The 12,664-nt window shown below is 41.3% G+C and overlaps 1 protein-coding gene across 1 annotated transcript; it reads left to right on the forward strand.

The window, feature by feature from the left end:
• The first annotated feature begins 8,535 nt into the window (after window positions 1-8,535).
• On the forward strand, window positions 8,536-9,606 carry LOC137340382 (prolactin-releasing peptide receptor-like). The gene has a single exon (XM_068002802.1). It carries the CDS (start codon window positions 8,536-8,538, stop codon window positions 9,604-9,606), a length of 1,071 nt encoding a protein of 356 aa, XP_067858903.1.
• The last annotated feature ends 3,058 nt before the right edge of the window (window positions 9,607-12,664 follow it).

Consider the following 12,664-nt stretch of genomic DNA (forward strand, 5'->3'; position numbering starts at 1 on the left):
TCCTAATTTCACTCCTGCAAGTCCTACTCTAATTTTTAGGCTATGTCCCCTGGTCCTAGTATTCAAGTATAGGAGACCTCCAAAAACAGGTACAAATTCATCAGCAGCCAAAAGCAATAATCTAGCAACAACCTGTAACTCCTGCATGATCCCTTTAAATAGTGCTGGCGGGGGGTCCTCCATGCTGTTTATGGCCTGTTCAACTGTGCGAGGTTAAGACAGTGCGTTGGCTGGAGCATTGAGTTCCAAAATCGCATCTGTCCCTTTAAATCAGTGTTACACGTTGATTTAACGCATATTCTCCCTACTTTACATGCTGCCGGCGTTTGTTATCTGCACGTGCGCAAATGCCTTTACCAAGATGGCACCCGGCGCACGAATGCTAGAAGTATGCGTGCACATTCCGGACGTCATTTTGGGTCCTTAGGAGACTGCATTGCGCCTATAAAATGGGCGCTACATGGCCCAATTTATAGCCCATTGTGTGGATTAACTTTGAAATGTTTACGAGAGACATGATAAGGTGTTGTATAAATGAATGTCTTTCTTTCATCCAGGTTCACACATGATGAATATCCACGAGAGCAGAGTTACCCTTCTATCCACAACACAGCATCCCCAACAAGAATTGCAACCTTTGGAAGAGGAGAGGTAAAAAATGAAGGAAACATTGAAAAAGGAAAAGAAAAAGTTTCTCCTTAACACAATATTGATGCTTTCTATCAGTAGAAGACACAGACATTAAGGCTAACTCATCAGGGATGACACAGCCCCAATTTCTTAGGTATAAAAGATTCATAATTGGTGTGAAGAGACTCACAAGTGTTTTGTGTTTCACACCCAAGTCTATTTGTTGCCAAAAGTAATTAAATAGAAGAGATCTACTGAAAACTCCCAGAGGCTTTAATAGCAATCAAAGTATTTGCTTGATTTATTAGCACCTACGGTTTCTTATTGCCTTCTCCTGGTCTTTGTATGAATTTTATCCCATTAGAGACAAGGGCTCCAGCTGAACTAATAAAAAGTTGTCAATTGAGTGCTCTCCTTGAAGGATTTGGTCTAAGACTGTATTCCTTTTTATTAAAAACCTTGTGGTAAAAATTAGTTATGGCCCCTTTTGGAGCTCAGCTAGATTTTGCTAATTCTGCGTTGTAAACATCACAACATTCCTAGGCTTATTTTTCCTTCTGGAACCTTTACAAAGCTGGCAATGGTGTTTATATCTTTATATGTTATTAAAAATCTTATGCTTTCATGCACTTGCTGTCTACAAAACCCTACTTCCTGTTGTCACTCTATTGTGTCAATTTTGTTCCATTACAAATTCCTAAATTTATAATGAAAACGGCCTATATAAACTTGTCACCCTGAAATTTCACAATCTGGCCACCAGCTGGCACTTTATTGGGCCAGAATTTGCTGTCAAAATAACGGTGAGTCTAACGGTGCTCCTGTTATTTATATGCAAATGCTACAGCAACTTCAGGCGGGGGGCAGATGCACGGATAAACGTGGAAATCCAAAAGTTGCTGTCCGAGTTGTGCCGATCTGCCGTAAGCTTCGCAAAAACGGCATCTCGCTGTCTGCCTCGCCATTGAAATGCATTGAACGGCTTGAAGTTAGTGTATTTGCGTGGTAGATATGAACTAAACTTGCCACAGTAAGTTAAGTCTTGTCCACTTCAGTCTAAGTACCCTTTTAATGACGTGATAAGTGTTAATTACTGCCAGTCAACTTCTCTGGCACTGAAAATTAACTATTAGAAGTGTGGCATTTCATTCCTTCGGGCTTTAATTGTTGTTGGAGGTTTTAAAATTGTAAAATTTAAAGGGGTAGAATTTCCGCTCCTTTATGCCAGTAATATCAGCGCAATATGGCTGGTATCGTCCAAACCAACGAGGGAATTTTAAACGTTAAGTGAGTTACACCCAAAACCACTTACGTTTGTGTTTTCCGCGATCTTTTACGCTGGTTTAAAATTAAATTCACTGGATCAGGCCCTGCCCACAAAACTGGCCCCGCCCTCAGACATTACGAGTTTCCGCCAATTGCGCTGGTTCAGGAAGGCTCTTCAAATTGGGTTCATTTTCTTAGGCACCACTAGGCACATTTTTGAAGTTTTTTCATATCAAAACATATTTAGTTTACTAAGAAACTGATTAATGTACACCGCTGGAAGTAGTAAATGGTTCAGTACAGTTTTTTAAAGCCATTTTCAATTATTTTAAATCAGGTTACTCAAGGTGGAGGACAAGACACTTATTAAAAATGTTTATTTTTTATGATCAACCCATTTTCAGCTGTATTAATAAAACTGCTCCAAGTTACCACTCTTAAATACATCAAAGAATACTTTTTAATGGAAAGAAAAAAAATAAACAATTACATTCTGTTACGCTGCCCAATTGCACTGGTTCATGGAAGATTTTACGTTTGTGATTATGCAAATTATTTTTATCAGAAACTTGAACTGTAGCCTAACCAGCGCAATTTCGAGCGCAATTTTCCGATTGTGCCCAAAGCGGAGACTCTACCCCAAAATTACTTTCTCTTTCTTTTCTCTCTCTCTTAATCCAATCTTTCTTTCCTTCTCTTTCTGTACTCTAATTTACACTTGTTTCTCAGCCCTTGCACTGTTAATTTCACAATCCTTCAATCTGATTGGTTAAGGAGATACCCTGTTGCTTGCCCTGTTCACTCAGGTCCCAGATGCCCTGTTTCCCTCACTGCGACATTATCCCCTCGTACTTTCAGCAACTTGCCACGCAAAAAAATTTAAAACCTAAATGGGCAAGGGCAAGTCTAACTAATGGCAAATGCCGTTAGATGCCCTGTCACAGCAAATTATTGACGATTATCCTTCCTCACAAATCACCAGAAATGCTTTCTGAAAATTTTTCATGTGAACATTTTTGATCAAACATTTTTTCTCTAATGTCCAACAAAAGGTTACAAAATTGCTTATTTCAATTAACATGATTAAATATATCCATTGAAATGTCTTTTATGTCTTAAAAGTTTTTACTTGAAGGTCTCAGTCTCTCCCAAATGCCTGGGCTCGGACAATATTTTTGCTCAGAGCTCTGAGCTGAATTTGGATTGTGCAGTGTATCTAATATTCCAGGATGCATCAGTACTTTTCAGTCAGCTATGCTGAGAGTATCATTTCCTTCAGCTACTGTTCAATTATTTTCTAAATTATTTGAAGAAAAGCTAGAGGACAAATTTCAAAAGTCTTATTCAAGTAAAGTTTATACTGAGTTTATTTTTAAAACAGAGAACCTGTGGCCTAGAATTTGTTCTGTGTCGGCCAGGTCCTAAAATTACAGTGGGACACTAGAATCCAAACACTTAACAACTATGTTTAAATTTCCCCCATTTTTACAAAGGCATTAACTTATTTATTTTTAACATTCTAATGCTTCTGCTAAAATAGCAGAGATAAGAATTTCAGCTACATATGCTAGTTCCACCTCCATAACATTGCCCATCTCCGCCCCTGCCTCAGCTTATCTGCTGCTGAAACCCTCATCCATGCCTTTGTTACCTCTGGACTCAACTATTCCAATGCTCTCCTGGCCTGCCTCCCATCTTCCACCCTCCGTAAACTTGAGCTCATCCAAAACTGTGCAACCTGTATCCTAACTCGCAACAAATCCCATTCATCCATCACTCCTGTGCTCGCTGACTTACATTGGCTCCCAGTCCCGGAATGCCTCGAATTTAAAATTCTCATCCTTGTTTTCAAATCCCTCGCCCCTCCCTATCTCTGTAACCTTCTCCAGCCCAACAACACTCTGAGATCTCTGGGCTCCTCCAATTCTGGCCTTTTGCACGTCTCCGATTTTAATCGCTCCATCATTGGCGGCCGTACTTTCAGCTGCCTAAATCTCTCCACCTAAATCTCTCCACCTCTCTACCTAATTGTGATGTTGCACTTTTAACATTGAAAATAACTTCCTCGCCCACATGATTAGTTCCCTCTCGAACAATCATGACCATTTGCCCATTTGGACTTGGGTATATGGAACACAATCTCAAAATTTGCTGACAGCACAAAAGTAGAAGATTTGACAAACAGTGAGAAGGACTGTAGACGATTTTAGTAAGAAATAGACTGGTTAGTGGAATGGATAGACAGATGGCAGATACAATTTAATTTGGTTAAGTGTCAAGCAATACATATTGGGGGGGTGGGGGTGAAGAAATATAAGTATACACTCATTGGAAAGATGCTGAAGGGTGTGGATGAACAAAGAGATCTAAGGATTCAACTGCATAATTTACTGAAAGTGTGAGTGCAGATAGTTACAGCCAAGCCTAGTAGAATTTGGGTTTTAAAATATAGGGGCATAGAGTATAAAAGTAAAGAAGTCGTGATGAATTTAGAGTCAGAATTAGAGTATTGCTTGCAGTTTTTGATGCTTCATTATCAAAAGACATTAAAGCCATTGAGCATTCAGCATAGATTCACCAGAATTATGCCAGGGATGGGCAACCATAGTTATGAGGGGAGATTTGAGATACTCTATTTCCATTAGAGCAGAGAAGGTTAATGGGAGATTTAATAGATGTTTTGATAGAGTGAATAGCGAAAGATTATTTTCTCTGGTTGGAGAGTTGGTCGTGAGAGATCATCAATTTAAAACTATCATTGAGAGTAAAGAGAGAAGTTAAGAGAAATTCATTTAAACAGAGGGTTGTTGGAGCGTGCAATGTTTTGCCACAGGGAGTAAATGAAGCAGAGACCATTGCATTGGATTAGCACAATATACTTTAATCTCAGAGTCTTGGATTCATATACAGCCTAGATGACTTATGTCTTAAAAGTTTTTACTTGAAGGTCTCAGTCTCTCCTAAATGCCTGGGCTCGGACAATATTTTTGCTCAGAGCTCTCCTCTGTCTGTTGGCAACAAAAGTGTCATGTAAAATGTGCCCAATATGCACTGGCTCCAAGAGAAAAAGATGCTATTTTCTTGTAACCTCTCAAACTGGACTGTAATATTCCATCAAAGGGCTGATATAGGTTTGTAGAAAAATGAAGTTGCTGATAGTTACAAAGAGGACTACCCAATGTGACAGAAAATCAGGATATAACTGTGCAGAAAAGAAATGGAAGATGGCTCACAACTAATAAAGGCAGTAACAATAATAGGCAGCTTGTAGCAGTGGCCACAATGGTTAGTGCTGCTCTGCTAGCTTACATGTTATTAAAGAGGCTTCGAGCCTCTTCCTGCAGGTGTAAATTCTGCAGATGTAAAATTCATGAGGCATAAACAGTACACAATTAATTATAGAAACAGTATTAATTTATTAACCATGTTTTTAAAAAAACTGATATTCCCAGTTGATTTCTCTCTTCATTATATTGCAACAGTGGGTTAATATGGCTTCCTTTTTTGGAGAGGGACAAATGTGGTGAAGGGAGCCATATGTTAAAAGTAGCACATTTAGCCAGATAAAGTTACCTGAAACATTCGATACTATAATCAGGACATAGAAAGGATAGCTAATAAATGAAGAGATTCTGTACTGCATCAGTACCACAGCATCTGTACTGCTCGGTACCACTTTATTCCATACTGCACCTTCTTACTGACTGCTAGACTCCCCAGATGAAACCAGCTGTCTCCTCTCTTCCTACCGAGACACATGTGTGATTGGCAATACATCATGCGGCATTGTGCAGACAAGGAAGAACTAAAATATGACAAGATGGAGGATATTTATAAGCCTTTTAAACTACAGAACAAAGGCAGCAAATAAACGTTCTCTGTTAAAGTTCAGAGTTTCTGGTAACAGCAATGATAGGTTAATTACTCAGATCCAGGCTGCTTATTTGTTATGACCAAACTGGGCCTAATATGGTTTTAATATAACAATCCCAGTTGCTTAAAAAGCAGTTATCAATTTTACAGAAATGTACCCATATGAACCCAACTGGAATTCTCAGAAATGTAAAAAAAATTGCTTAATGACACAATAGTTCAATCATCTCTGTTGTCAAGCAAACAAACTATTATCGACACCTCATGTTATTGTGTGCCTAATCAAGCTCGATTGTAAATGATCTGGAACTGCTTTAATTTTCACATACATGACCATGGTAGAGTAGATTTAACAGCATTTTTGCCCTGCAGTGCATAAGGATGTATCATATGCACCAACAGTTCAGTATTTCTACTCACAGCTAATTGCTGCTAGCAGTGCATGCTGACAGATATATTAAGAGCTAATGAAAGGGTGGAATAGTTGGAAAAGTACTAATTTGTACTTATCAATAGCAGAGGCCAATAATAGCAAACGACGATATGTAGTCCAAGTTGAATTATCATTGGAACATTAAAAAGGTATTCATAGAAGCACGGTCTTTGTTAGCAGAAATAAATGTACAAGTGGCATTGACCCTTTTTGTTAATGCTGAAAAACAAGTAAAAATCAGATGGAAGAGTAACCGCACAACAGAATTTTGTAGTTCACTTGTAAATCACTTTGCAGTTTATATCCAAGGATTATTTGCTTTTTTGCTAAAAAGAATTAGGTTATGCAGATAAAATGTGACTGACCTAAGTACGGAATTGCAATATAATTTACAGTTTCAATCTGTATTTTTCCCTGAATTGCTAGTAGCCGTAAAGATTATAGCAGCCATGATCTACACACATGTTGATAGCCATGCACCATACCATAACCCACTGGAATCATAAATAGGAAATATTTCAATCCATGAGTATCCAAATAGTATGGGAGGGATGGTGGGTTGGAGGGATGGATGGAAAGAAGAAAGGAAAGAACTTGCATTTATATAGCACCTTTCACATCCTCAAGGCATCCCAAAATACTTTTACAGTCACTGTGGTTTTGTAGGCAAATACTTTGGAAATGCAGATCAGAAACACACGATTTTCTGTCCATTTTAATAGACAGCAAATCGAGCACTGGGCATGTCCGAATTTCCAACATGCGTCCTGGTGGGCCAGGCTTTCCGTGGGGAGCACAAAGTCAGAAAATTACAGCTTTGCCCTGTGCGGTGGCTAGGCCTAAAGCTAGGCCAAGAGTGAGGATATAAGGATATGTTTTCCAACCAGCACCATTCCCACACAAACTGTTCACACACTCATAGTAAATCCTTCTGTTTGCTTATTTAACTCGGGGATTAACACATTGACTTTGTGTTAAAAAAGGAACTTATTACAGGTGAATTAAATGTTCACACAGGAATGGCACGAGTCACAAAATTTGCCCCATCATTTCCCCATTTCGCAAATTGCCTTTTCCCCTAAACTCTCCTCCTGCAGTGTTCTGCTTCCCACACAGGAAAGAAAAATACTAATAGACTAATTTGTATGCTTGTTAGTGGTAGATGCACAAAACTGATGCTAACAAAGTTTTTCCAAGGCATACTGAATACATCTCTAATCACTTGCTTTTTAAAAAAAACAGCTTTAATAAAATATTTTCCAAACGGTACAAAATATAATGAAATGTCAGCTTTCACGGTAGGGACTTTGTCCATTTTTATCAAATCTCATTCAAAAAAAGTAAATGGCGTCCAATCTTTCATTGCTGATGAATACAACAGTTCTATAATGCACTGTGGGATGCCTCCTAACTGCTTGATTTCCAACGTGTGGAACCTACATTTCATAACCTATTTCCTTTTGTCTAATTTACCTCACAGGTTTTACAGTAATATAATGAAAAACCTTCTCCCTTATAAAAATCAAAAGATTACACAAGTTTAATTCTCTGCACAATTTAAAATCATTTTTTTTTGTTTAGTTTTCTTTACACAGGATTATTTCACACAAAAGGCCAAATTTCCCTCTGATAATTGTAATGAAAAAGTACATGTGTGTACTGTTCGTAGAAAGTACTATTCCGAACAGAGAGCCGATATTTAATGACTTGAACAATTCCAACCTTAGCGAATTTAGTGGCTTGAACACGGAGTTCAAATGAATTTCACAATCTCCATCGATCAATCCTGAAATCGTTAGCTTTGTTCAAGTAAACTCATCAATTTTCATCAACAGCTTTTTTTTCACGTGAAAATCAATGCATCTAATTCACAAAGTGGACTGGGGTTTTTTTTTTGGGGGGGGGGGATTATTTTGCAGTGCCCTTTAGCCAGTGATTGTTGTGTGCTCACAGTGATCGGTGCTGCGAGGTTTACAAACTCAGTAAAACAATGATCAGAAGAGCTGGGCTGCCTGTACAGTGTGAACCAGCAATGTGTCAACGGCCACATTAAGCAGTGACGTTAACGCCGATATAAAATGTACAGGAGGAGCTTGCGGGAGCCAGTTACCTGTTTTGAGAGCACTCGGAGGAAGCAATTCCAAATACGGTATTTTCTATTTTGACATGTTTAATGTTTAATCCTTTAAGTGCATCCTTAAGTGTCCTACCACCAGCTGCAGCAGGTAAAGCATGACTTTTTCCCCTCTCTATCTCGCTGCTCTTTTTGTCAGCCCTGTATGTTACCGAGGATGAAATTACATATATTTTCGTTTCGTTTTTAGGGACCGACGATGAACGGTTCTGCAGGAGATTCGGGCTCGGGGCAACAGGGAAATGCCCTGAACTCGTCTAACCGGATTCTGAGACCAGGGTCAGGAATCAATGCAACATCCGCGGGGTTTGAAGGGTTGCAGTTAATCCAAGAGTTAAAGGCGCTGATCATCCTACTGTATTCGGTTATTGTAATCGTAGGGATCCTCGGGAACTGCCTTTTGGTCTCAGTGATCGTCAGGATCAAGAAAATGCGCAATGTCACCAACTTTCTGATAGGGAACCTGGCGTCCTCGGATGTCCTGATGTGCACCACATGTATCCCCCTGACGCTGGCTTATGTCTTTGAGCCCCGGGGCTGGCTGTTTGGCAGTGCCATGTGCTACTTCGTCCTCTTCATGCAACCCGTGACGGTCTGTGTTTCCATCTTCACCCTGACTGCCATCGCCGTCGATCGTTACACGGCCATCGTCCACCCACTCCGCCGCCGGATCTCGCTCAGACTCAGCGCCTACCTGATGCTCTTCATCTGGATCGGCGCCTGCTGCCTGGTCGCGCCGGCCACGGCTCACACCTACCACCTGGAGCTGGAGGAGCAAAGGGTCACCATCTGCGAGGAGTTTTGGGAGAGGAAGGACCAGGAGAGGCAAGCGTACGCCGCCTGCCTGCTGCTGGTCACTTACATCCTACCCCTCTTGGTCATCCTGGTCTCCTACATTAAGATCTGGGTGAAACTCAAAAACAGGGTCATGCCAGGCTCGGTCACCCAGGCTCAAGCCAACTGGGACAAGGCACGAAGGAAAAGGACATTCTGCCTTCTCGTCATGGTGGTCCTGGTCTTCGGGACCTGCTGGCTGCCTCTCCACGTGTTTAACATTGTGCGTGATATCAACATTGGCATTATAGACAGATACTATTTCAACCTGGTTCAGCTCTTCTGCCACTGGTTCGCCATGAGCTCTGCCTGTTACAACCCTTTTATTTACGCCTGGCTGCACGACAGCTTTCGGCAAGAGTTGAAAAAGATGTTTACCTGGCGGCGAAAAGTTGCTCCTTCACGGCAGAGTGTCACAGTGAGCGTTGTTCTTTAGTGAAATAGCTCTCGCTGCAAACCATTTAGATCCGCGGACTAAATGTTTACATTCCTCAGGGCAGTTGTCCCTGGATAGTGGCTTTTAAGCTTTTGTGTGTAGGAAGTGGGGGGTGGGGGCGTTACATACGTTGACACACACTTGGGAAACCCCTGCAAATATGGACACACTCCCAAAGACACCCCTAGTCCCAATGTCCAAAAAAAACAGTATCGGCTACCCAAAGGAAAACAGTGCTATCATTGCAGAAAATTGTTTTTTGTTGTTGTTGGTAGTGTACAGCAACAGAAATATTGTACTAATAGGTCAAACAATACAAACATCTGATGATAGAAATTATGAGGGATTTTGATAGAGTAAATAAGGAGAAACTGTTTCCAGTGGCAGGAGAGTCAGTAACCAGAGGACACAGATTTAAGATAATTGGCAAAAGAACCAAAGGGAAGATGAGGAGAATTTTTTTTTAGGCAGCCAGTTGTTATGATCTGGAATGCACTGCTTGAAAGGATGGTGAAAGCAGATTCAATAGTAACTTTCAAAAGGGAATTAGATTAATACTTGAAAAGGAAAAAAAAATGCAGGGCTATGGGGAAAGAGCAGGCGAATGGGACTAATTGGATAGCTCTTTCAAAGAGCCGGCACAGTCACAATGGGCTGAATGGCCTCCTTTTGTATAATGCTATGAAATCTGATATCCTTGACCCTGCCACCCTGCCCAAGGTCCCCTCCCAGACTCTCTAAGGAATGGGGACCCCAGTTTGAAAACCTATGCTCTAAGGTTACACAAACAATGTGATATTTTATTCAATAAAGTAAGCAGACTGCTTGGGTCGATAGGAAAACCTTCTTGTGAAGTATTTTGTGACGTGACTATGAACAGTAAAAGTATTCATGTCTTTTTTCCCAAGCAATGTCCAATTGCCTTTATTTCATTTTATAAGCAGGAACATCAGTTTTGTACTTTAAGGAAAACACTTGATTTGTTGCATTACAAATAAATTATAACATTTTCATCATGTGTTGTCCTTGACTACAAGAATGGTTATTTGCAGGTGTTCATAAAATAAGGTTCAAAAGAGATATTTTTAAATTAGTTTGAAAATTGCCATGGATTTAGTACTCCATGATCCTATTGCAGATAACATTCAGTTAATTAATTCCATTATAGTTCATATATTAAAAACATGACAGAATTATGAAACCACAACCACTCCATACCAGAGCTCTGCAGGCCTCAAGCTGGAGTTGTGTATGTCAGGCTGTCCCATGCAATGGGTGGTGTGCATCTTGGCTTGTGTGCCCCTCTGCTGTGCATCTTGGGGTGTGTGCTCTGCAATTGATGCAGTGCATATTTGAATGTGTGCTGTGGCATTGTGAATCTTGTGGTGTATCCGAGGGCATATAATCCAGGATACCCAGTGCCAGCTGTGATATGCCCGCTGGAGCTGGAACTCTGTATCGCAAGGGTGTTGCATCTCAAGGGCGCAGCGTCACCGAATTTCTGGGCTTTTGTCTTCCTTACAGATACCAATGGAACAAGTGGAAGCTTCATTGGAATCTGCAGCAGATCCCTAGTTAAGAAGCAGCCGGGGAACAGTCAATGCTTCCATCTCCTGTGCGGAAGCACTGACTGCAGATTTGGAGGCAATAGGAGACGTATTGCAGAGTAGCGTGCATCAGGGCTTCCAGACCACTATGTCGCGAGGCTTTCAGGATCTCATAGCGGCCAGTAGATCAGCCAACCCACTGATCGGTTGGGCAATGAATACAGGGGCCCAGTGGGATGGCATTGGCTGGAGTCCTCCTGCTACCATCTCTCAGAACAGCAGTACATGCGAGGCCTCCAACCTTCCCCCTCAGAGCACCACACCAATGGATCATGGGAGGTGAGACTAGGTTTCACGGAAACAAGCTCCAGAGATGCAGCCAGTAGAGCTTCCCTGCTAGGAGCCAGCTACCAGAGGCCTCCTCAGTCTCATGAGCCATTTGTAGAGCAGGAGCAGCCAACCACCTCCCACGATCCAGGTCCTCAGCTGGTACCTAGAAGAATCAAGAGAACATGTAGAATAAGGGTGGTGTAAGCACCCAGGGGCGGTATGGTGTTAAGAAAAGAGTAGGTTGATTGTGTGCATTTTAGAATTCATTGGAATAAAATAGAATCTGCACCGACCTGGTGCTTTGTTATTGATGGAAGTTAGCGTCATACAGGAAAGGATGCAGTTATATGGTGCTGAAGTCTTCATTCAGGTTGGCCTGCTCATGTCGGGGCAAAGAGGACTGATGTCTTGCCATTTGGTGGGATGGGTAATGGTTTGAGGGAATGTCCCTTTATTTGAAAGTGGGGTAGAGGAGATAAGGTTGTGGTGTCGATGGTAGACTTTGTTGCACAGGAGAGAAGACTTGAGTAATGACACGTGCTGTGATGCCTCTTGCAGTAAATGCTGCCTGAGTCTCCTTTGCTACATCCTGCAGTACTTCTCCTCCTCCATGATAATGGCATATAGGAGTATGTCCATAGGGAATGTGATACCTGCTCCTGAGAACCCCCAACTGTGGGTAGAGGGTGGGGGGTCCAAAAACCTGCCAGTGGTCTGACCCTATGAGAAGCAAATTCAGGTGTCTGTAGACAGAATGGGAAAAATAAAATGCTTTCCAGCTGAATAAATCTGTATTCAAAATCTCCAGACACTTCTGTGTTAGGGACTCCTCGCATCCACTTGTATTAACGATCCTGGCAGATGCTACGCTACATAACTCTCAATTGATGTTACGCAGGGTGCATTAGCAGTGAAACCAGGAAACTTGTAGCGGCTTTACCACTGACTCTCACTCTAACATATGCAAAGGAAGTCAATGGGGACTCAGCAGACAGATTGCGGGAAGTCTCAAAAAGCACGAGGAAGATCAGGAGATGTGTTTTTAAGGCACGCAAGCAGCACAAATGACTTCCACCCAAATTTCCTAGCTAAACAAAAAATTAAACCCTGGTAACAATGTTTTCCATTAGAGGCCACGTCTCTGTGAGAAGCCTGCACCTTAAGTTCATTAAGGTTCCCAG

This window comes from Heptranchias perlo, chromosome 21, assembly GCF_035084215.1.
Source record: "Heptranchias perlo isolate sHepPer1 chromosome 21, sHepPer1.hap1, whole genome shotgun sequence".
NCBI classification, from domain to species: Eukaryota; Metazoa; Chordata; class Chondrichthyes; order Hexanchiformes; family Hexanchidae; genus Heptranchias; species Heptranchias perlo.

Excerpts from the sequence above, each read along its gene's own strand:
- LOC137340382 (XM_068002802.1), top strand. The coding sequence starts at position 8,536 with ATGAACGGTTCTGCAGGAGATTCGGGCTCGGGGCAACAGGGAAATGCC.